This window comes from Solea senegalensis, linkage group LG1, assembly GCF_019176455.1.
Source record: "Solea senegalensis isolate Sse05_10M linkage group LG1, IFAPA_SoseM_1, whole genome shotgun sequence".
In the NCBI taxonomy this organism is placed as follows: domain Eukaryota; kingdom Metazoa; phylum Chordata; class Actinopteri; order Pleuronectiformes; family Soleidae; genus Solea; species Solea senegalensis.
This window is the reverse complement of record NC_058021.1, coordinates 14,660,362-14,686,361: the sequence shown is the minus strand read 5'-3', so window position 1 is coordinate 14,686,361 and position 26,000 is coordinate 14,660,362. Positions and strand designations below refer to the sequence as shown.

General features: G+C 44.3%; 1 protein-coding gene across 3 annotated transcripts in view; it reads left to right on the top strand.

The window, feature by feature from the left end:
- The first annotated feature begins 1,344 nt into the window (after nucleotides 1-1,344).
- skila (SKI-like proto-oncogene a) overlaps nucleotides 1,345-26,000 on the top strand; it is a 28,791-nt gene continuing 4,135 nt past the window's right edge. The window contains exons 1-5 of one of the 3 annotated variants that reach the window (XM_044042254.1): nucleotides 1,345-1,520; nucleotides 3,863-5,147; nucleotides 22,305-22,394; nucleotides 23,181-23,269; nucleotides 24,838-24,980. In XM_044042254.1, the coding sequence (XP_043898189.1) occupies nucleotides 4,026-5,147; nucleotides 22,305-22,394; nucleotides 23,181-23,269; nucleotides 24,838-24,980 (1,444 nt within the window). In that variant the 5' untranslated portion in view covers nucleotides 1,345-1,520; nucleotides 3,863-4,025. The other 2 variants (XM_044042239.1, XM_044042247.1) reach the window with 2 other exon arrangements.

The window sequence follows — 26,000 nt, the reverse complement described above, 5'->3', positions numbered from 1 at the left end:
ATTTTACTGTTTTGATCTGTATTGAAGGTACAGTGTGTAGGATTTAGTAGCATCTGTTTAAGGTACAGTACAGTGTGTAGGATTTAGCGATACCTGTTGGTGCAGTTGTATGTTACAGCTCCATCTCTCACCTCACCTTTTATTATTTTAAGTATTTAGGAGAACCTACTAGGGTACAGCCTTCAGTTATAATGTGTCCTTTAAAAACACAGTTTTTGTAGAGAAGACCCACACCTGGTTTTTACCTGATGTAAATGTAGAGCTCATTCTGTGGTGAATGAAAACAATTCATACATTCAGGTGAGCGTACCAGTGGAATAATAGCCATAGTCGTTCATTAAAAATAGCCACATTATCCACTTTAGCTATTTTAACTGCAGTAATTTGCTTTTCATTAGTAGTTGGAACGAACAATTAATCTTTTTTGTTAATTAAATTATTAAACCAAGCTTTCTGAATTTCAGTGTCGAAAATGTGAATATTTTCTGCACCGTTTAACAAAGAAATCATTAAAATTGACATACAAACATTTTCTGACATTTTATGGTTCAAACAAGTACTCGATTAAATGTAAATTCATCTTTATTTTGCAGCCCTAATTTCACAATTAAATTTCCATAGTTTCACAGTACCTGTTTGTCTGGTTGTGGCAGTGGCTCTCATTCCTACTGTGTTGTTTTATTTATTTTATAACAACATCTTTCACATTTGACCTTTAAAATGTCTTTCATATGTAATTTAGCCACTTAGCCTAAGGTACATATAAAATGTTTTTTCCCCTAAGGTTACAAAAACCAAACAATTATTTTATTTACTGATTATACCCTATGGCTATATAAACACACTCATGTACACCAGTATATTCAAATTCTACAAATAAGCCCTCATAAAATGTCGCATACTGGACCTTTAAGTAGCTCTTTCTGTTTACCTACTGCTGGAGGAAACATGACCCAGACTGTGTGAGACAGACAACCAGACAGACAGACAACCAGCCAGACAGACAGACAGAGACACCCCCGCATAGTTTCCGTCAGCGGGTGACGTCTCCGCCTCTCAGCCCCGTGTGCAGTGTGACGTTACCGGGCTGTAGTGGAGCCTCTGGCTGCATCTTGTTGACGCTCCGCCAGACTTTTCCAGTACCGAGGAGACCCCGAGCGAGGGAGGACGACACACGCAAAGACACTGACACACACTCCGCGACCAGGCAAGTGTTTCTAAACCGAGGACGGAGCATTTACGTGGATGTATTTTAACAGTTTGGCGGTTGTGTTTGTTGACTGTTGACGATTAACGGTTGAGTTTAAATTGTTCAGTCGCAATGGACGGACGGACTGAGAGAGAGAGAGAGAGAGGGGAGAGGGGGGGAAGCTAGCCCGTGATGTCGCTCTCTGTCTGGGGGTTAGTTAGTTAGCCTGCTGTAATGTAAACGCTCTCGGGTTAGCCTGTTTTATCGGTCACTGTGTCGTGTTGGTGCGGGTTATCGTGATCCGTCGCTGCGGACGGACAGCGCTGCTCAGGTATTACCGTCTGTGTGCTGGGCGAGACCAAGCGGCTCAGCCTGCTTCGTTATCGCTCGCACGGCTCGGGAGAAGCGGGTTGAGTTAGCCTGGCTGTGGGGGCTTCTTAGCCCACCACCACAGCGCTGGTTATAGCCTAGTGTAACCGGGGTAAGCTGGTGGAGCTAAGCTATGCTAACACGGTCCGTGTTGACCATTAACAGGATACACGCTCCTCGCTTGATTTCGACACAAATTGCGCACATTTTTGCGTCGTTCACCTGGACGTTTGTTTTAAAAAATATTTTACTAAGGGTGTAAAATGATGACACACTGATGCGTAATGTTTTAATGTTTCGTCTCAAGCGAGTGATGAATTGCCATACTAATATTTTTTATTATATCTTAATATCATTTTGGTTTTATATAAATGTTAAAGAGCAAGAGAGTATTATTTCTGTGAATACAAACACATTTACACATATTCAATTATTTCAGTATAACGTAACCAACAAGGGAATGGGCTTATTTTTTGGATCTCATACACAGTCAATGAGATATACAATAATGTCAGCAAAATGATAGAGATGAAAATGGAAAGAAAAAAGATAAATACTGTTTGGGAATGACGGACAGGCAGTTTTATGTGTGTGTTGGTGCGTTTGACACACGTGCGAGTCGCGGTTGGTTGTACACCCCGCCGTGCCCTCACCCTCGTCGGTGTGTGTGCGTGACGCTGGTCCGCGGTGCGTTCACAGACCAGACTGTAGCGTAGACAGTGAATGTCATTATCAGTGCTGTCTGCATACCAGCGCTGTCGTGGCGAGCCAACAGAGGAGGCGAGGTACAGTTTGCAGTCTGGAGGAGAGGAGAAGAGAAGGAGAGGAGGGTTTGTGGGGATGGGGCAGAGCAGGAGCGTTGTTTTTGCAGCAAAAAAGGATACTAGACGTCACCGCATTGAGAAATATATATATGTAATACTAGTCAAAGAAAAAAAACCAAAACCCAGCAAACCAACACGGTTGTTGTAACATCAGTAAGAAACCAGGTTAGACGTATTAGCCGAAACGGAGAAGCTGTCCCTCCGCATTGATCGGCTGTTGATCCGATTTTGCAGTGTTTTTTTAAATTTTTTTAAAATTATTGTTTTTAATTTCCCAATCGTCCCACAGTGATTATTTTCCCCTGAATCACCCACAAGCACCAACCCGTTTCGGTTTTTCTATGTGCAGGTTTGCACTGCAGCAGCATGTCAGTCAGTCGGTAGGAAAAAAGAGGATGGGATGCAGATTTTATTTATTTATTTTTGCAGGCGGGCAGTTTTAGTCACTGTCCTCGGGTCATCCAGTTGTGCTCATTTTGAGAAGAAGGCAATCTTGGTGTTTCTAGTGCACATGCATTTGATACAGTGCATGCTGCATTTCCCTGCACTCTCTCTTGGTGTCATATTGCAGCAGTAGCCATTATTAACTTACATGGCGTGTTATATTAGAGGATACCAGATGATGTGTTGTTTACCTTATTATGCTAGATTTAGTAATCCCGTGGTAAACGCCTGACCATAATGAAAGGGAAAACACTGCTTTCCACTCGGCTCGGTGTCAAGCTGTGTAAGGACTGAGAGAAGGGGGCGACTGCTGTTAACGCTTTTATCAATTGTTTTTCACAGAGTTGATGGGGTCAGCGTGGCGTAAGCAGACTGGGGTAAAGGCACAGTGTGGCTGGGAAGGGCACTTTCACTTGCAAAGTAAAATGTTTTTTAACCATTGTGTGTCACCGTTACATTAACAATGTAATGGGAGAGGGGCAGGGGGTGGTTGATGGGGGATTTCATTCAGGTTGTTGTGTCTGGTCAACTGGTTTCACTTGTAAAAATTCTCACTTCATGCCAGAAAGTTTGCTTGAAAACCTTGATGCAAATTTCCTCTGGGGTCAATTACAAGGGCTGAGAAAGCTATGTGTTTGTGTGAAGTATGGTAATGCCCATTTGGTTTAGTGGTCCATGCAAACAACCATTGACCTCTCTGGCCCCCCAAGCAGGAAACAGCCTTAAAGCATTTGAAGACATTTCATGTGCCACATCATTTTTATTTGATAGGATCATTTTTAGTTTGTGTATTATTCTGCAGAAAAGGAAATGATTAGATTTATGTTTTGCTAACTTTTCTTTTGTGGGGACTTGCTTTTTAATGATGGCAGACTATCGCAACAACATAAGTCATGATGAAATGAAATCTGTGCCTAAGATAATGTTTCTGAAATCGCAAGTAAAAGGCTTGAAAAAACGTTGTCTCTATGAATGACTGGTTTAGAACTGTTCTGTGTTCTAAATTATGATTTCCTTTTTTTTCCTCCATGCACAGGAAGTGGATCAGAACTCAGAGAACTCCAGTCACAATCATGCTTGTGTCTGACAACCAGAAGCTTTGTGTTGTTTAAAAAGACTCCGGGAGGCAAAACAAAAGACTCAGAGGAATACAAGAAGTCAGTCTGCTGACAGAAACAACAATAACCCAGTGCTCAGACATGGCTAGTACCCAGACCAGTTTGAAAACCCCTTTCAAAGACTTGACCTCGTTCAAGGGCAACATGAAACGGCTGTACAGAGAGCGACTGGAAGACGCACCAATCAAGAAGCGCGTGATGGCAGAGATCAACCTGAAGCGTCGCAGCTTGGATTCCCTCCCCAAAACTCCCAAGGTGAAGAGGGAGCAGACTGAGGATCTGTGCCACGACTCTGACATGGATGTGGCAGCCCGAGCTGAATTACACGTGGTGGGCTCTGCTAAAGCCCTGGACCTGAGCCCTGGGCTCAAACACACACTGGCCCAGTTCACCCTAAGCAGCCAGAGCTCGCTTGGGGGTCCTGCTGCCTTCTCAGCCCGCACCGGCCATGAGCAGTCTCCAGCTGGTATGCCCCCGCTACCATCCCCTCCTGTTCTAGGAGGGGGCCCTCTGCTGGTACCCTGTGACAGCTCCACTGAACTCACCCACTCTCTTCTGGAGGGAGAGTCCATATCCTGCTTCGTTGTTGGGGGGGAAAAGCGACTCTGCCTGCCCCAGGTGCTCAACTCTGTGCTCCGCGACTTCTCATTGCAACAGATCAACACTGTGTGCGACGAGCTCTATGTCTACTGCTCACGCTGCGATGCTGAGCAGCTGCACATCCTCAAGGTGCTGGGCATTCTGCCGTTCAACGCGCCGTCCTGTGGCCTCATTACGCTGACGGATGCACAACGGTTGTGCAACGCTCTGCTGCGCCCTGGGGCGGCCTTGCCTGCCGACCCCAGTGGTAAGCTGTCGGCCCAGGGCCTGCTGAAGGAGAGTGAAACCAGCTTCCAGGTGGAGCACCAGTGTCTGGGGAAGTGCCAGGGTCTCTTTGTGCCCCAGTTCTATACCCAGCCTGAGGCGCCCTGCATCCAGTGTGTTGAGTGCCAGTTGCTCTTTTCACCACAGAAGTTTGTCATGCATTCACACAAATCACCTGATAAGAGGACCTGCCACTGGGGCTTTGATTCAGCCAAGTGGCCCTGCTACCTGCAGCTCGCCAGGAAGTACCAGGGCACGACTGAGGAACCCAAGCTCAAGCAGCTCCTGGATGAGGTCAAAGAGAAGTTCCACTACCAGCTCAAGAGGTCACTAGACAAAGTAAGTGCACTCCTGGATGATACCATGTCTATGTCTGCACTTTTTTGTAACTGTCATTCACCATCATTCTCGTGAGGAAACCAAAAAAAATGTTGTTAGCTGAATAATGTCTTCTTCTCTAATAGTCCATTCCAATTTCCTTCGTGTTCAGCAGGTTTGACTAAACTAGTCACTGTTTTCTTTAACCAGCGTTGACCTAGTAGGTGTGACAGAGGACAGGTGGCACCATTCTCTTTGGTCAAGTCTGATCCGATGTACTCAGACCAGCTGGCCACAGCTGAAGGGAACTGCATCATTTGTCCCCTCGGGTCAGCTGGAGGTCACTGGAAATGTCATTGAACAAAAGGCCAATGTATGAGGTTTAGGAAGCAACCGTTGAATTTACTCCATGAATTAGGTCTAAAAGAAAGTGAAATAGCTCCATTTTATTTATAGAATTTTATCCTGAAAGCCAGAATTCTGTAGAGTCTTCCAAAGGGGACAATTCTCCCTATTGCTGTGTAAAAACAACAAAATCAATGCCCTATCTGAGCCACAGGGGCACTGCTCATATTGAAAAGTCAGCGTTTAGTGAGGGGGGAGCTCCACTTTGTTTCCCTGCAAGTAACTGGTGTCTCGTGATGCACCTCTGACCACAGTGGAGTTCCCTTTGTGTGTTTTGTTATAGGTAAAATTAGTTTTGTGTCTTTGTCTGTTTACTGTGGTTTGTTCACAATCAAACCACCAGCTGGTTTTAACCAATGAACAGAAAGAGACTTGTAAGTAAGAGACAGCTGAATAAACGAACAAATTTTTATCTGTTTTTGTACCTTAGGGAGATGTTTTTTGCTTCTGGCTGGTGTAATTTTGTGTGAATGCACTCGGAGTCCCGCTTCTTTCCAGTCATCCTCAGCTCCCCCTCCCACTCTTGTCTAACTTATTTATCTTCAAAGATATAAGAGTCATAGAGATTTAAATGTCACAGAGGAAACCCACATGTGCAAAAACACATGTTTACAGCAAAAGAGGAGTCCCCCTCTCTCTGTCTGTAGGTGTGTGTTTTTGTGTTATGTGTGCGACATTGCCGGCCTCAGTATGTGCAGTGAGCTGCTAACTGGTGGCTAGTATGACACATCGTCGTCTCACACTCTTTCAGACTCTCTGGAGCCTCTGTCTCCCCACACTTTCAAAAAAAAAAAATACATTTTTGATCTTTAACTTATTGTTTTACAGTAGTAACTAGATTTCATCTTCTGTATTTGGGGGGTTTGGCTGCTAACTAAGTCCCTGTAGACTTAGTTATACATGGACACAAATGGACACATTCCTGGAAAGACAGATGCCTGTGAGTCTAGAGCAGGGGTGTCAAACATGCGGCCCGGGGGCCAGAACCGGCTCGCCAGAGGGTCCAATCGGCCCACGGGATGAATTTGTTAAAATTTCACACTAATCTAAATGTAATGTCAAATGCTCCAGATACCCGTGACTAAATGTTTGTGCCTTTATAGATCCAGTGTGCTGTGTAAATAGTAAATTTAGGCATGATATTGTTGTATATTTCTCAAGAAATTTCATGTTTTGTAAAATTATCCTTCAGTAAATGTAAAACAAAGGAGAAAAAACAAAGGGGTTCTTGTTGTTCATAGGTTATTATGCTATTATTTTACTATTTTTTACTGGTCCGGCCCCCTTGAGATCAAATTGTGCTGTATGTGGCCCCTGAACAAAAATGAGTTTGACACCCCTGATCTAGAGGAAGCAGGTGAATATTGGCATTAGAAGAGGATGCCCCCCCTTCCCACCCTCAACACACCACCGCAGCGGATGTGAGGGTGTATGATAGGTCAGAGACGAGAGGAGACTGGGCACCATCTCGCTTTACTCAATCAGGAAGTGGGGGTTCCCCTCAAGTACCAACCACTCTCTGTTTATGTGTGTGTTTTTTGTGTGTGATGAAAGTGTGTATTTCACTGAACAGGAAGTGAGGCAGACGGACATGTCCCTCACCCTGAACATCCTACAGACTCTGTCCAGTCGCCTCCACTGCACTGACTCTGTGACTCATACTTTCCACATCCCAGTGGATGTTAGTGGAAGGCCGGCCAGGCAGCTTAAAGTTACACATGCTTTAAAAAAAAAAAAGAAAAAAAGATGGCTCCCCTTGTTGTGCTGGCCAAACCCCTTTTTTCCCCCTCAGTGGCCCTTATTTACACACAGTGTCAATGTGCACATTTACAAGCTGTTCATTTTTAATGGTGAGCTCAGAGGCCTCTAGAAGAGGAGAGATACAAACAAGTGGAGCTTTCTGGAAGCTGTTTTCCCCACTTTCTCCAGCGGCTACTGGTCCTGTATCCTGTTAGGAGTGTTTGGTTTGAGAGGGCGCAGTTAAAAACTCCACAGCTTTCGCTCTATAAATGGTGCTTTGTGACCTAAGGTACTACTCCCCTGTCTACTGATCCCGGTTTAGGTAAATACCATTTGCGAGACTGAAGCCGTTAACAGACAGCAAGAGTTTGTTACATAAGTTTTGGTCAAACAATGAGTTCTTTTTGCCTTCAGGGGTTGTGGTGGACACTTGTACTTTCCACTGTGACAATATCATGTGTCCTCTTTTACACTGGGTCTGCTTTTCCTCAGCAAGACAGGAAGTAATAGAAATTCCAATTTGATGATCGTCCCCGCCACCTTATGAAATATCCGTCTCACTGGAGAGACATTTTGTTTATTGGGATTACATGTTTACATGGCATGTTATCAGACAGCAATGTGTGCCGGTGCCAAACATCTGGATGACAAAATCCTCAAATGTGCTCGTATTAAATCTCATCTCGGTCCAAGTACAGAAAATAAAACAGAAAAGATATAACTGATATTTTAGGAATGTTTGAGCTCTTGCAAGCATCACCTCATGGTAGAGCAACATTGTGAACATAGCTGTGTGCGTTTTTAGTTGTCTCAACCCTGTTTGTAGCGTTGTTTTGGCCCAGAGTCAGAAATGTCAGACGGAGAGAACAGCCTTTCTCTGTCTGCCTCCCTGGTTGGGCTGACACAGTGGCTGCAGCACAGATGGCAGACAGCTGCATCTCTCTGGCTTCCTCTATTTGCTATTTGAAAACCGGTGACTTCATTACCACAGACCAGTGCAGCTGCACTCTCTGGCTGTCTCCTGGACTGTCTGCTCTGTCTGTCTGTCCACTTGTCAGTCGTTCTCCTGGGCTGCATCTAATTGAATGTTGGCAGGCATGCTAATCATTGACTGTGCTGCCTTCCTCCTATCTATCTCAAATTCTCCCTCTATTGCTTGATGTCAATCATCCCTCTTTATACTTCTTTTGGGTTCATGTCCTTACACATCTTGACTTATGGCCCACTGTCTGCTCTTTACTCTGTCATCTTTCACTCATCTATCGCTCAACCCAGGCCGTTCTGCTGTTGCCCACATGTGTCTGTAAACAGTCAGTAGCCCCTGGGCCTCGGTCAGTAGACGGTAACAAAATAAACAGCTGAATGACCCAATAAGTTGATCGTTACATAAGGCAAAAGACCACTTGTGTGCGTCTGAGAGGCGATTGAGAGGGAAGCCAGTGGCTATTGATCGGGCTTCCGACCTTGATGGATGTGGTGAGTTGCCGGGTGTCATGGACATTGAACCGAGGAGGAGATGGACCGAGGCAGGAGGAAATGGAAGAAGAGTGAAACAGGGACTGAGACTCGGTTACGACGGCCGCAGCTGGTTTTGCATAAGTTCCTGTTTATGTTAAGACATGTTCACCAGTCTCTCAGGTTGACCTGTCTTCAGTTTCTGCTGTTGCCTGCCTTCATTTTTGTAACTCAGACAGACAGAAGAAGTTTAAAGCAGACATAAAATGGTATGTGTGGTCAGAAAAAATACTAGCCCTGATGGAGGCTCTTGTGTAAAAGCGTTAAGTGCAGAGACGAGGAGTGAAGAGCATGAAAGTAAGAGGATAGGGGGTGGTAAGGCTGGGACAGGTGTGTCTGGCTGCTGGTTCAGTCACAAACTGCTCTCTACACTTAGGTCGTCTTCCATGAAATAAGCCTTGTCAGGCAGGTTGTTCCAGGGGGCTTGGGCCCCAGCTCTTCTTTCCCTGAGTTGAAAATTAACCTACCCAAGACCTGAGCTGAACCACAAATCTAGACTGGAACAGCCCTCTTGGTTGGCCAATCACATGCTGACGAGCTCGCATTTCCCGAGCGCTCTCCTTTGCCCCACACCCCACCTCAGGATACCCGTACACATATTTCTATGTGTGCCTGTGCTTTTTCCAAAGAGTAATTATCCACTTATGCTACTAACACTCACAGCAGCTTCTTTGAGTGCTGGTCTAGAGTAACCTACAGTGTATCACACTTGTATGTACTTTGGTGTGGAAGACTATCTGTGTTCCTTGTGCTCAACACCCTCAGCCTTGGCCAGTGTTTGCAGTCTGTTGTAAAAGGCTAAATGGGGCCCCACAAGGTAGGAGGGGCTTAGCTGAGGGGCCTCTGGTATGTCACCATTAGGTCAGTGCCAGTACCACAGCTCCATAACAGCTTTGCTGCTAATTGGAGGAAGGCCAAAGTCATTAATTGTGTTGTAAATAGGCAAGAAAAATCTTCTCATGTGTTTTGGTTTCAGAACCAGCAATTAAAAATGATCACGTCCCCCAGCCACAGTCCAGTTAACCACTTGAATTAGTTGTCCACCCGCTCACAGCTTTTCCTGTACACAACAACCCAACACGGTTAAAAAACATGCTTTTATTGGTTGGATGGTGCTCATTTTCCCACCACAGCTGCAGTTTGTTATTTTTGACCATTTCCTTGGCTTGGACCTTTATTCACCTTCCTCACCAATAGGAGAAGATAGTGCTTTGCTACATGTATCTGACGCACAAGCCACAGCAGCAGCCACCAGAGATAGGTGGTACTCAGATACAGTGGAGCCTGTGCCACGTCTGCCAGCAGCCTCATAGACTAAACAAACTGGCAAAAGCTCCTCCCAGCTAAATACCCCACAGGCTTTTAAAGGGCTATTTGCCACTCACAACAGCACTCCGTAAACTTAAGCCCTCTTACTAATGTTAAGCTAATGTTTGCTTGAATACATCTAACCTCAGCATCACCCCCATGAGCTCAAGGAAATAGTGAAGGAATGTCGCAGAGAAGAGAAGATGGCAGCTCCACACAGCTGCTTCTTCGTCCACCAAGTTCAAACATGAGTGGAGGAAGAGAAACTAGTTTGCATTGTTATATGTTTGATAAGCTTGCCTGGGTTGTTTTGTGTGGAAACAGATTAATGAGGAGCCTTGGTATTAATTAATCGATGTGTTGATGAGAAGATTAACTGTCCACTGTCTGGTGTCCCCCCAGGAGACGGTCAGACCAGCAGGCTGTGGCTGTGTTGGGGGCAGGGAGGGAGTCGGAGGCCAGGGTGGTATACTGTAAAAGGACTGTGGGAGAGAGACAGCCAGCCTGTGCGTGTTTTGTGCGAGCAGAGCAAGCACCTTTGCATTTGAAAGACTTTTCTCTGCCGCCTTCCCAGTGGGAATGGTGATTAATGAAGATTTAAACTGAGAGATTCAGAGACACCGCTTTCCATAGGAGCAATATACACAGACATGCATACACACACACACACACATACCGTATAGGCATTTAGATCGCCTCTTATATTTTCGCCCACAGGCACAGTCTCCCAGACAAGGAGATAAATACAGGATATCAAAGCTGTGTCATGAGTCCCACAACACATTATGCTTAGCCGCGACACTGATCAATTATGCATGTTGCAAACACAGAAATCAGGAGAAAATAGACAGTCTGTATGATTAAAGGAATCCCCCTCTCTCCCCTTTGCCAGTAATGCTTTTGCATGTTTGGTAATAGCTCATCTTTTCCCTATGGAAGTGATTCTGCTTGAGATGCTTGGCTGAGTGTCCTCGTCCTTTTGTCAAATGGTACCACATGTTTAACAATGGCTTCCAGGGAAAGTGCTGCCATGACCCTTGCTAGTTTTGACCTTCTGCCTGCACTGTGGATGAAAGCAGAGCGCACACCCACTGTGAGATGCAGACCTGCCAAGCCTGGGTAGTAGGTGATTACTTGTCTTGTAAGTCCTTTATTTTGCAGGCTCACCTTTGCTCCACTAACATCAAACTCCTGACAGATTTGTTTCCCTTCAACTGCCCGCTGGCTGCCTCCATAGCCTGTAAATCCCGGACTCACCAGGAGTTTGACTAATGTTGCACTGGACAGGGCTGTAAAGTTAGCAAGTGGGAAACACGCTGCATTATCAAAGGCAAGTGGCATTATGTGGTTTGACCTGACCTCCATTTCTGTCTGCCTATGGCATGCAGAATGCTGATGTGTTTATCTCACTGCTATTCCCACCTGCGTGGGGGCTCGTGGGAATCATCCATCTCCCTGATATTTCTTAGGGCAGACACATACAGTACATGCAACCCTATAGTCGTCTTTGCCTCATATCCCTCAGCGGTCCATACCAGCTCATCTAGAGTTTGTAAATAGAGCACACTTTCCCTCTGGACCTTCAACAGTCCCACTGCGCTTCTTTTAGTATAAGCTAAGTAGTAGATAGTCTTCAAGGTCATTGACCTTCAGATGCAATTAATTACATAATAGCTTTCATTATGTATTAGTCTAGTAGAGTATAGTATGGTATATTACAGTATAGTTATGGCTTATGGGCAAATCTTTGCGTGTTGCATTTGTTGAAGCGAGTCAACTTTGAACAGAATAGTGAACGCTAACTCATGTTCCCTCTGAAGTTCGATTTCCTTTTGTGTGCTCTTCATTTTCTGGTTTCTCTGTTGCTCGTACTGAAAACAGCCTTGGTCGTGCGCCGACTTGGCCATCACAGACCCTTTTTACCCTCAACTTTATCCTTTGAAGAGTGAAACATTGCCTTGTGGTTTACAGTCTGGCTACATTTTAACCAGTTCCTGTGACAAGTGCACTTTGTTATGCCAGACATTTTCTTTGTCATCATCATCAAAATGTACTGGCTGAGAGGCATCCGGATGCCAGATGAGTCCATTTGTACAGTACTTTATGATTAAAATGACTCATGTTGAGAGAGAAAAAAAGAATTGCCTCCAGGAAGATGATGTTTAATTTGAGCAATATTGTCTCTCTTTGACACTGTAAATTACCATTTTCAAAAAATACTTGTGTGGGTTGAAATAAAGTAACTTTCTGTCCTCGTGTCATTGGAGCTGAATCACAGAAATTCTGTGACGGTGAATTAACCGTGACAAGAGTGGTGACTCCATATGACGGCATGTCTTATCAGACAAGTGACACCTACACACATACACAGCAGCACAGGACACGGTGCAGATGACAGTCCAATGTTCAGGATTAAAGGAAGTTAAAGGGTCAAACACAGCCAGTGTTGCACAAAACCACTTTTCACCACTTCCTCCATTCATCACGCCAACCCTTTCCTGCAGCGTGAGTCACGGTGCTCCATCAGTGCTGTGGTCTGCGCTCTGCTCATCACGCGTCACGGTGGAGCCAGGACAGAGATTTATCACCGTTCCAGTCTCTCACTCACTTTGTTTGATCTTCCCCCAGGTGTGTTCACTTAGAGCTCTGACTCAACTGTAATGACATTTGCCAAACACAGCCGCGTATTACATTGGGCTGTTGTCAAGCTTGCCCAGACAGTGACTGTTTTAATGAGGAAGGTCTGGTGATCATCTGTCAGAGGATTTTGGTGTTTTTCAATATCAGCACAGGCAGCATGGAAATGAATAGCAGCCTCGGGTCAAATGTTGGTAGCTCTCTGTGTGCGCGGTCAGTGTTAACATTCTTGAAAATTCCCCAATTTCATCAGATTAGAAGTAAATGTATGTAGTGACATCTGCAGTCCACCAGCCATTGTGGAACTACAGCGAGTGTGGTCTTGGGAGACTTGTTTTAAAAAACCAGAGCTTGTGACTGGAAAAGAGACGGGGACAGAAGGAGAGACATGGAAGCTAGTGGGTTTGCATTTGTGTGTGTGTGTGTGTGTGTGTGTGTGTGTGTGTGTGAGTGAGAGTGAGAGAGAGAGAGAGAGAGAGTAGAACCCCAGGGGTCTGGACAGAAAAGCCAAGCTGCCCATGCAGAGATGAGCAGTGGAGTCAAACAAGCTCCTGCATGTAATATGGATGAGACCACAGCTCCCTGCAGAACATTCAGAGGATCCAGGGCCTGTTTGAATTTAGCTGTCTCTCTTTGAGCATATCTGTAATAGGTTTTTACCACGTGAGACATTTTGGCAAGGTGGGGCTGTGTGTGCAGCGGGTCAGCCTCCTAACACTCATTCCCTCTGTGTCTTACTCTCTCTCGCTGCAGACAGTGATAACCAGCCAAGCATTGACATTTACTGCAGAATCCCACAATACGGCAGAGCAGCCTCCTGTGCTGAGGAAGAAGTAAACAAACCGCAGATCGATAAATGACTGCATACCAGGGAAGGAGGGACTTTAGTCAAGGGTACCTCCAACTCTTTCATTAAAACATCTGAGCTTGTGTTCAGAGATGTAGCACGGGAATTTCATCAAGAAGAATTAGCTCATGTATAAGTTCTTGAACTCTAGACATAAAATGGCCAAGTTAAGTTTTTGCAGGTTCCTATGTCGCCACTAAACAGCTGTTATAAGCAGGCTTCAGCATGTTTTCCGAGGCGTTTTTAGTAAACGCTGTGTAATTTATTGTCAAGACAGGGTTGGGCAGTGTCTCCATTTTGTGTTTTCTCTCTTTTTCTCTCTGTAGTGATAGCAGTGCATTTCTGGCTTGCTGACAGCCTCTCTCGGCTTTCAGTCTGCTTAGCAACACTCACCCTCTCCGCGGTTCTCTCACTCCCCTCCGTCTCCAAGCACTCTGAGTTGTTTTATCCATTCAAATAGTAAGCTCAGCTCCCTCATGCAGACAACCAGGCAGTTCATTTGGGTTTCTGTGGTGGCAGCGTGCACATCCCTAATTGCTGATTTGAACCAGTAACCAACCAACCTCAAAACAAATGTCTCATGGCAGCACACTTTTCTTTTTAGAGGTGGTAAAGCCCACACACACATTGGCCCAGATAAAACTCAAATGATGAGTGCTGTCATCCTCAGACTGGCCTCATTCTCAGTCGATGCTCCCTCCTGGGAACCAGAAATGTGTCTGCTCGTGCCTGTGTGTGTATGTGTGCAGAACAATTAACTTGAAGTAAACCACGTCATTCTACTTGTCGTCACCGTACACCGATGTCTGATGGAGCGGTTGTTTGATGGGACTTTTGTTTACTCATGTGTGTCTGTCTCTTGGCCTGGTTGATTCACAAAGGTGAGCTCCAGCAGCTTTCGTAATTAACACACTGGGGGGCAATGGGGAAGGAAAGTAGAGCACACACAGCGAGGTGCTGTGCAAGAGACCCTGAGCTGCACATGTACAGTTTATACAGCATGCTCTTTTGCATCTAGATGATTTTAAATGACTTTCACTGACTCACATTTTCTTTTACGAAGGATGGACATCACTGACCACAATTAAAGCAGGCCTTTAATGCTTCATGTTCAACCTCATGGTATAAAAAAAGAGTGAATTTTTAAGTCAGAATGTTGTGCTGTGAAGTGACGTGGTAAGAGAGAGCATATGCTCATCAGTCTGTCCTGTGTTACTGCAGCCGAAAGGACAAACAGGAAATTTCAGTCATCACATGTCTCTCACCCTTCATGCTGGGCTTATCTTTCACAGGGCTGGATCATAATCTTTCTCGTATAACAAACAAGGTTAGACAGACATGAGCTAAAGATGGTTGATAGAGAGGTTTTATGTAGGGCTGCAACTAATGATTATTTCCGTAATCGATCAGTCTGTCGATTATTTTCTCTATTTTCTTTCAAGTAATCGAGTAATCGCTTGGTCCATAAAATGTGAGAAAATGTTGATCAGTGTTTCTCGTTTTTTCTCCAAAAACCAAAAATGATTGATGATGATGACAGTTTTAATAATTTCTTTGTCTTATGGAGCAAAGAAATCAGAAAATATTCACATTTAAGAAACAATCAGCAATCAGAAAACCTGTTTGAAATCCTTAAAAACACTCAAACCGATGAATTGATTATCAAAATAGTTGACGATTTATTTAGTAATCAAATTATAATTGATTAATCGTGTAATTGTAATTGCCCTAGTTTTATGTAGTGACCTTTTTTAGTGCCCGTCACTAAATACACCAGACACCTTTAGACATTTCTTTGCTAAGTGTTGAAGATTAACGCACGTCTTCAGGACTTTTTAGTCTTTTTAACTGATCTACAGTTCGGCATTGTTCGGTTTGATTCTGTGGCCGGCAGTCTGTTGCCGTCACGTATAATATCGACTCAGCTCACTTGGAACCTCGCCAGAGCAGGCACTAAAAAATGACCCGGTACTAAAAACCTTGAGCCGTGCTAGTACTGTGTGTGGGAAAAGTGCCATAAGTGAGAATTGAAAAAGCAAGCAGATAAATGTATAATGAAAGGTAATCTTTATTGTATGGTGTGTGTGTGAGAGAAATGTAGGGTTGGTGGATACCTTCGACAGTGTGGCCCGCTGTATTCCAGTCAGACAGTTTGTCCATTTATAAGGTAACATTATTACAACTCCCCTCATGCACTGCCATGAATATAGACAAGAGACTGCCACCTGGGATTTGACTGTGAAACATGAGAAACAGAGTAGAGAGGGAGAGAAAGAGAGAGAGACAGAGGAGATGAATAGAGAAATTGATCGCGCAAGCTTAAAGAGGTTGCTTTTTATGTAAAGGATCATAGAGAAGTACTGAGGCTGGTTTCCAAATTAAACTGCTGTCGATGGTATAGTAGGTGGACATTTATTAAGAGGGGGGATTCCTCACTCCTTTAACGTGCTTCACTCCCATTAACCGTTTCGAGAGTAGCATTGGCTCTAGCTGTCAATGCTGTGGTGTGTGGACTGTAAAATGGCTGACTGGAGCTGTAGTTATAGAGGAAGGAGCTGGCTGGGAGGAGAAAGCCTGTGTCTTGACTTTGTGTGTGTGTGTGTGTGTGTGTGTGTGTGTGTGTGTGCATGATGACTGTCTAGACGGATCACCCATGTGACGCAAAATGTGCTCTAGGCCCTAAGCCAAAGCAAGTTGGGAATGAACCGTCCTTATCTGTGTGTGTGTGTGTGTGTGTGTGTGTGTGTGTGTGTGTGTGTGTGTGTGAGAGACTTTGGTATGACTAGTCTGGCTGATCCTTATCACTGTGCTTGTCTAGCTCTGCTGTTTTCTCTCAGTGTTTGGAAAGAGGGAGGAACAGGTGTGTGTGTGTGTGTGTTTGAGGGGAGGCAGACAGACAGTCACATGTTGTCTCTTTGCCTCCTTGGCTGATTGCCGCCGGCCTTTTAATTTCTCTCTCTCTATCCTTTCTTGTGTTCCTCTGTGTCACCTGTTTGTTTAACCGTCCACCTGTCAGACCTGTCCTCATCTATGTTGCGTTGTTTTAATCTTATCTGCGTGTCCAGTGGCTGAACATTGAAGAATCAAACAGTTTGAGTAGTCTGAGCAGAATATGTGGAACAATCATGGCCTCGCGATGATTGAGTAATTAACTCTCTGTGGAACAAATACACTGGAATATTTGTTACTTTTCCATGATACACTAATGTACAGTAAGACTGAGGCATTCACTGCAGGTAATTCGCCAAAGAACTGATCACATGCACTCTTATATCAGTGTTGAATTAATGAGAAAGACTACTAAAACTGCTTGCGTCCCTTGTGGTCTTATATTGATTTGTCTGCTAAACTTAAGTGCAGCTTATTGGCTTAAGACCTCCATATTAAGGCCTCTGGTGTCTTTTGTGTGAGTGTGGGGGGGAAATATGTGCCCACTAGAGCATCGGACCTCAGTGAATATATCCGATTCTCAATACAAACACTTATACAGTAAGTCTGATGCTAACTGCTACGAAAGGACAAGATGACATAGATCAAATTCAAGTTAGGCAGTGAAAGAGCTACAATATCTTGTTGTTGCATGGTCTGTCCAGGAAGTATACATCTTACGTTATCTCTAACTTGATCTTTGACTCAGTTGCCAACCGCAGCAGAACAGGATGTGGTTTAGAAACAGACAGGGCGTGACTGACTGTCTCTGAGTGTCTGTGTATGTGTGTTCCTATTTTTCTCCCCTGGTGTCTGAGCCTGAATGAAAAGAAACCCAAATAAAGGCTGTTTTACTTCCTTGCTGCAAGAGGAAAAAGGAGAATGAGCTGCATTACTCCATCCTCATTTGCCGCCTGCCGCTATCCTTTGCCCTATTCCTCCCCTTCTTGAATGCCAGGTGCATGAATGGCCCGGAGGGGGAGGAGTAGGAAGGAGAGGAAGCGGGAGGATGGGTGGCACAGTTATGTTTTGTGAGCCAACAGTTACTGCCCCATGAATGAGATTGCAGCGATTGCCTGGGGTTTGTGTCACTTTTCATACAAAGCCACCGATGCCAGCACTTCAGCACATTTGAGAACAACTGGACCCAACAGTGTTTATAAGTTTTAGGGCCAGAAAGGAATTTGAAATAGATTTTAAATAACGTACTCACTGACACAAAAACACACAAGGCCGTCAAAGTTCAAACAAAGGCCTGTGTCCTCTTTATTGTGCCCTAGATAAGTGTTGCCATCCGGGGTGTGACTAGTTGGGGCTCGTGTGTTATGAATCCTGGCCAGAGTTTAACAGTTTAAGATTTTCTGAAGCACATTCTCCCTTGGTCATGTTTTCTTAAACGTTTGATTGTTTTGCCTCCCAGTCTAAGCTGATGTGTTGATGTCTTGCTTTGATTGAACAGCTTAAACATTTAGTTAATGTCTTTTTTAAAACTGCCAAAAGAGCTCATCTGTCTATTTATTTTAGCTAAACTTGCTCTAACGTATCCTGCATAGAAAGTTTTGTGAGGGTATGACATACCGTACGTTGGCTCACTTCATCATCATTAATCATCATAAAACGAAAGCTTTCATTTTCTAGGGAACTGGTCTATGCCAGGCTGTGCCAATCAAAACCAAAAGCAATGTTATTTTAAATAATCGATTTGTGGACGTATTTAATTGAGTCTTTGAAGATAAGAATCACTTTTCTTTACATGAGTTTGATTTTTTTTAAACACTTCTAGATAAAATCAGAAAATACTCAGACGTAAGAAACTGAAACAATAAAGTGTTTGGCTACTTTCCATGAAAGAGACACAGTATACTGTGTTATAATTGATTCAACTGTGCTAGTGTCTCAGATATTCTCCAGCTTCTCAGGATCATTGCCAGTTGATCAAACTCCAGCAGCTTATGTCAATGTTTCAGAGGCTATCTACACAATTGTTTTTGCTAAATGTTTTTGCTAAATTTTAAAAAGAAAGATTCACTGCGTGGAAAACGCAACACTTCACTGGATACGTGTGTGTGTGTGTAGGGTATGTGTTTTATTATACATGTAAAGAGACAGCATGTGTATTTATAGCCACAAGCAACTGTGTGCGTGCACGCACTGAGACGGCAGTCATCTGGAGTGTCCACGTGACTGGAGTAGAGAGACATAGAGGGGGAGGAAGAAGGGAAGAGCTTGACCTCAGACTTGTTTGCACTTTGCCTGACTATGTGGGTGAGTGTCTGTGTGTGTGTGTGTACATGTACATGTATTTTACACTTAATGTTCCTCATTTATTGGAATGGGTAAAAACTGACTACTGCAGAAAGAGACTAACTCTCACTGTCTCAAGTTTTCGGCAATGAAAATAAAAACGAGTGGCTTTTAACTCGCGTGTGTGTGTGTGGGTGGGTGTGGAGCTGAAAACCCTCATTCCATTTACATATGTACAGTATTCTTCATGAATTAAATGGCGGCTCTTCCTCCACCCCAGCCAATTATAAAAACCCAACGCTCCGGGCAGTGTTAAAATTCTGTCTTAAAATTCACGAAGAAAACTCGGTGTAATTTTGCGAAAGCTTAAAACAAACACAGTTTTTAAAAAATAAACTTCTGTGTCTCCCTGTGCACCCACTGTGGTACATTTCCAGCTGAGAAGATAATCGAGACAAGTATTCCTGTTTCATATTAGATGTCGTACTTTGCTGTGGGAAATACCGGGAGCTCATCGCAGAAATTCTTGTCTGTGGCTGAAATTGCATTTACTTTTCCTCCGGCGTTTGCCAGACTGGGAATGTGTGGCCATGGTAGCTGTGTAGTACAATGTTACTTGTTATTGTCAGATTTAGCAGCACTCAGGCAACACAGACACAAGGAAAAAAAACACGTTTGGCTCCATTAATGCATCTGTTGGAGACATATTATGTGTGCTTATGGTAGCGGCACTGCACTGAGACTGTAGAAATAGGCCACAAAGTTCACATGTCTGTGTGTCATGTAACTGTGTACAGTGGTGTGTGTGTGTGTGGGGCTGCAGTGGCAGGCAGACTGCTGGTGATTAGGAACAACAGGTCAGAGTTCAGTTGAGTGAGTGTATGGAATGCTAATCCACATTGTCATAAGGCGAGCTTCAGTCTGACAAAGGACTAGAGACATAGGAGGGTTAGGGTCTGTTTGTGAGTGTGTGTGTACGCACACATTTCTGTAGGTTTATGTGTGTCACAGTAGCAACCTACATAAGAGAGGTGCTTCATTATTGCAGATTAGGACTGAGTAGCAGCATGGTGTGCATTAATAAAGCCCATTAGCGGTTGGGATGGTGAGAGGGAGATAGAGAGAGCGATGGGGGGAGAAAGGAGGAGTGGAAAACAGTTGTGTTAAAATGTGCCAACGTTTGCACCCGCACACACTCATTAAGAAATAAAGCAGCAGGAATAACGAGCAGGGGGTGTGTGGGTGGTGGGCGGCGAGCTGTCAACTGTCAGGTAAGCTGGAATTACAGGGAGAGACACAGGCAGCCATTAGTGCAACACACACACACACACATAAATGTTCTATATGTGGACGCTGGACACACAGACACCTATGTACAAATGCCTTTCATGCTTTCCTCAATTTATTACACACACACACACACACACACACCTCCTTATAATGAGCTGTCGCTTCTCCCCTCAGCACATCTGCTGTCGTGGGGGTCAGTCACATGAAAGACCGCTGTGTGACCTGGTGTTAATGTCAGTTTGGCCCTGTCCTTGCCCCCTGTCTGCGTTTTATCTCATACACAGACACACACACCTGGGCAGGGGGATTTGGGATGTATCGCTAGAAGTGCTTTCAACTCCCACGCACACACACAGTCACACACACACCTCCACGCCTCCACAGAGGCAAAGACACAACCTTGATATTGGAGAAAATCCAGCTGACGCAGATCCAGCTCACCTCCACACCACTGCAGAGGGTTTATTGTTGTTTCTGTCAATTCTCCTCTCCTCTCTCCTCTCTCCTCTCTACTCTGTCCCATCTCTGTCCCCCTCCTCCCTCTCTCTCTCTGTCTTCTTCCCTCCCTCTGTGCTGCAGTGCTGCCTTCTGGAGGAAAAAAAAAGGAAAAAACACCAACCACAAGCGCCTATAAGCGGACAAGCCCCCTTCTGTATACGTACTCACAGACATACCTGGCTACGCATATGGCTCCAGCCTCCTACATTTGCATGCACATGCTCATTTACCCATGCCCTTGTAAATAAGGGACAATCCCCTACACACTGTACACATGAATTCACAGGCTCTTTAGTTGTTTGTTTGTGTTTTTTCTCTCCCTGTGTTTTCTTTTTGTGTCAAAATAGAAAGGTTTACTGCAGAAAAGTGAATGATTCAGTCTAAAATGTCACACAGAGGTGAATAATATAAAACAGGAACATGTCTTTATGTTTCAGAAGTCAGTTTTTGCTTGATAAAAGACTCAACCAAATGTGTAGATGGAGTGTGTGTGTGTGTGTGTGTGCGTGTGCGCGTGCGCGTGTGCGTGTGAAGTTGTAATGTCCTTGTTTTGGCATGTAATCGTTACGGTGTGTGAAACATCAGGCACAGAGTGATTATTAGTTGCTAATGTGATTCGTGGCCGTCACAGTAATTAGGCAGTTTTCTTCAGAGGCTGTTTAGCTTTTGGTAAAATCTCTTTTTACCAAAATATAGACCATAAGTCCAGCTGATGAAAGGCTGTTTATTATTCAGTGACTGTTGTGTGTCCGTTTGTGCTCATTCTTACTAGCTTTAAAAGGCTAGTAAGTCAATTATTGATTCTTTCCTTTTCTCTTTCTTTCTCTGTTTTATACTCTTTTTCTCTTTGGATTCCCGCTCTCTTCCGCCACCCTCTTTTTCTCCCACACCTCCCTTCTCCATCCTGTTTCTGTCTGTTGCTGAGGTCTATCCACCAGCTCATATGGTACATTTTTCTTGTTCCTACAGTGACTGTGCACTGTGTGTGTGTGTATGTGTAAACTGCAAGCTGCCTGTGTGTGTACTGTCAGGCCTGTCTGCCACAGATAAGCATCAACTCCATCAGCTTGTGGCCTCTTGCTGAGTGTGGCCTGGATTTGCTCAAAACACACACCAACAAACACACACATACCCACACACAGTTGCACAACTACAGGCGGCACCGGCAGTATTTATTTGATCGTACAGGGCTCATGGGGTACGAAGCTGACACGATGAATTATAAGCAGTCAACATGCACATATCCAATCATATCGTATGTATAACAGTGAATCTCATGTGCAGAAATGCATAATGACAAGCCATGTTGTAGCCATGTTGACTTACCAGCATGGCTTCACTTGTGTTTTATTCATAGGCTTTCCTCAACAGGCTCATTCAGTCTCTGCTCTTTACTTATCCATTTCCCTGCCACCTTCATTCTCTCCAACACTGTATCACGGCTGTTTCAGGCACTAGCTCACTTGGGCTGTTCACTTTTAATGCCATTTGTCTCCATTTCCCATCTCTTGGATGTCATTTGTCTCTATTTCCTATGGTTTAAATGCCATTTGTCTCTATTTTCCCCCCCCGTGACCGGGATGCCAGCTGTAATTTTTTCCCCTCCACTTCTTGGCTTCTCGGTCCCAGGCTGCCTGACACGAGTGTGTATCATTTTAATTGTTGCGAGGATCCGTACAAATGTTTCCCGTGCGCTCCATTTTTGTCAGTTTTACTTTGCCGTGTGTGTGTTTAACCCGGCGCTCTTTCTCTGTGTGTTTCAGAAGGCGGCGGAAGAGGAGAGCCAGGTGAGGAAATCCTCTGCGGACCTCTGCTCACCCAGTGGCAAGTTGGTTGATGCTGACCCTGCCAGAAAGGTCAGTCGTCAGTTCCCCCCCTGCACCCATCCATCCATCGCTCCATCACCTCCTCCTGCTCCTGCGTCCCATCCTCTATCACTTCTCCCCCTCCTCTACACACAGGTCAGCTCTCAGGGTCACCACCCCTACCCCCCACTGACAGACACACCCCCTGTTCATTCATTCATAGCGGCACACTTCTCCTCTCTGACCTGTCAGGAATATACTTATAGAGCTCTTTACCTCCACCCAATCACTGCACAGCACACACCAGCTTCACACACATACAGAGGGAAGATGGTCTTTATCATGATGATCATTTTTCCTCCGACACACACACGCACGCACGCACGCACACGCACACACACACACACACACACACACACACACACACACACACACACTCACACTGACTTTCATGTGATACCTGATGGATGATTCCTTATCCACATGTATGCATGCATATATTAGCTTTATTAAATTATGGCACCCCAAGTGCCATGTGCAGTACATCACATTCCCTCTCCTATCCTGCTGTTTCTCTCCATGTACTCATGTGTATGTGTGTGTGTGTGTGTGTGTGTGTGTGTGTGTGTGTGTGTGTGTGTGCACTTTGGCATGCATCTGATCTGCCATTGTGATTATTCACCCATTCAGCTGCAAAATTGTATGCAAAGATCAATAAATGAGGATTGAAGAGCAGCCATTGTGTCTTTGTTGCCGTAACACAAAAGCTAAAAAAGACAAATGTTGCAGTATTGTCATATTTATGTGCATGTGTGTTGTTGTTGCTGTTTTCCACAGGGGAAAACGTCTCCACCTACTTTGGTGTTCAATCGTCTTTTTTCGGATATCAAGGAGGAGCCAGGACACCCCACCCTGGTCCATCCCAGGTACTACATCCTATTAACCTTGACTAAACAGCACTACTACACCATCGCAGATATATTGTTGCGAGTATGGTGGGAATAAAAAGGCATTTATAATGTATTCTAACTGTAAATTCTCTTCAACCAACTGTCTACAACCCCCAACGATATTCCAATTCCTGTTGTGTTTGATAAATATCTGAACATATTGACTCTTTGTGAAGTCCGAGTTTGCTCTGCTTGCTTCCAGAGAAGTGCTGTGATGCTGTAAGAGGATGCCTTGTTGTGAAAAATGGGTTATGGCTGAAATGTTTGTCTGCCTTGAGATCATCACAAGCATTACTTTTCTTTCTCAGTCATTTTCTTTTCTTAGCTCGATATCACTCACCAGTCCATACCGTCTGCTCTGATCGCTCACACACTAATCTCACCCAGATTAGCGGATGGAATTAGGTGGTTAATGGCGCCATAGCTACACGTGACTGCCTTGACATACTGACTGTGTTTAGGCTGGCAGACATTGAGTCACATGAAATGGCAGGATTAGATTCCAGGTCACCTTTTCAGAGCAGTTTGTCTGCAGCCTTTGTAATAATGAAATGTTTTGCTGCTACAAACGCATTAGTGGCTTACTCGTCTAAACGGAGCCTTGCTTACATTATTCAATCACATCTCAGCCGTTTCATATGATGGCGCCTCACATTCTCATCCTGGCAAAGCAGGCGGCACTTTATTTTCCATGCAGAGCAGAGGGAGCAGGGCCTGCTTGGTTGTGCTGTAGTTTTTCAGGCAGAGCCCCACTGAGCTGTCATGCTTAACCTAGTTCACAGCTCCAGCCTCAGCGCTGTCTGGAGGGGACTGCTGTGGGGGAGGGTTTTCAAAGCTCTTCTCTTCTCTTCTCTTCTCTTCTCTTCTCTTCTCTTCTCTTCTCTTCTCTTCTCCTATCCTCTCCTATCCTCTCCTATCCTCTCCTCTCAGCTCTCTTCTCTCCTCTCTCCTTTTCCCACCATGCAGTCAGAAATAGACAGATAGTGTTTGTCAATGGCTTCAGTGCATCTCCAGGCCCTATCTATGTCTCGGTTGTAGCCACTACCTGAACATTTGTGATAAGCTGAAGGTCTGTTTGCGCTGATATCCTGTAAACACATGATAAGAAATATCCATATTCCACACTGTGTTTTTCCCAACTCATGTCTTCAGATGTGCACTTATTGTAGACTAAAGCAGTCACCCAGTCTTTTACTACTCTGTTTCTAAAGGTAAATGCCACATCAGCATTATATGTGTTGTTAAATCTATATATGGGCACTGTGAAGCACATAACTCATAACGTTTTATGGTCTTAACTGCAAAGTCAGAGAAGTGTGTGAAAGGTGACTCTGCTGCCATTATGGTGAGAATAATAAAGAACAGATACTGGTGTCAGAGTAGCCTATGAATATTACTAACAGCATACTACTACACCTGAGTGTTCAAGTGGAACCAGGATAAAATTACCTTTCAAATGCATGTTCAGTGTCCTGTGTACAGTAAGGGTTTATCTACATGTTTAAATGAATTTTTCCTCTATCTGTTTCCTCTCTCTCTCCCAGTTACTACCTGTACACGTATGATAAGATGGTGGCTCCCAACGTGTCTCTGCAGCGGGAGGCGGAGATGAGCCCAGAGATGCTTGGAGCGCTGCTCAAGTGCCACTACAGCCGCAGAGTGCTGGGCCATGTCGAGCCACCCATGGGTCAGTAACAGTGCACACATTAATACACAGAGACACACACTTTAACACATTTCAACTCACACATCCAGGTTCTAAATTGGGAATATGAACATATGCTCTCTCTCGCAGACAAAGCTTCATTCATCTGTTATGGGGAAAGGTGGTCAGGCTGCTTTTGTAAAGCGCCAGTGTTGTAGTATGATTTAACTAATTCTTTTTAATGAAAATACTGCATATACTGCAGTGCAGACATAAAACGTAGATAGGAGAGACAAACCATTAGTGTTTAATAACCGATTACTGAAGGTAAGCAATTTTTTGTACTTTGTTGTTATCATTAAAGTGTTAAATATTTTCTTATCAGATGGAGCAAAAAAGCATTAATTATTGGCTTTTATCTGTAAAAAAAAACAGGCATCGCCATAGAAAGTTCTCATGATATGTTGAAGAACATATTAAGTATGAATATCCATTTGTCAAACACCTTCATTTGCATGTTGTTATAATCAAAACACTGCACTCAAGTTTAATCAGATTAAATAAAAGAAAAACCTACTTTTGTGTCAGTAAATGCAGCAGCAATTATGTTATAAAAACAGCAGAGCTGAAAACATGTGGACGGGCAGGAGCACTGTCTCCAACTCATCCATTAAATGATTGGCTGAGGTGGCAAGTTAACTGAAATGTCATGTTCAGAAATCACATAAAAGCTGCACCTAAAGAATATAGAATTCACTGTTTGAGCTTTGTATTAGAACCAGTTTAAGGTTAAATGATTGCCACAGTCTGTGGTAGGCAGCAGGGACGATAATTGATTATTAAACATAAAGAGAAACAGCGCTGCTGTGCGAGCTTGTCTGTACAGTAGAAACACAATCAGGGCTGACATGTCTCCTCTAAACACATGGAGCACATATACAGTGAGTGTGGTCCATTTGCATACATACAACATAAGCAGCAGAGACATGCAGATCATGCACATGTAGCACACTCAAAGAGCTGACACGTGCTTACTGTAAACATACAACCACCAAGCATTAC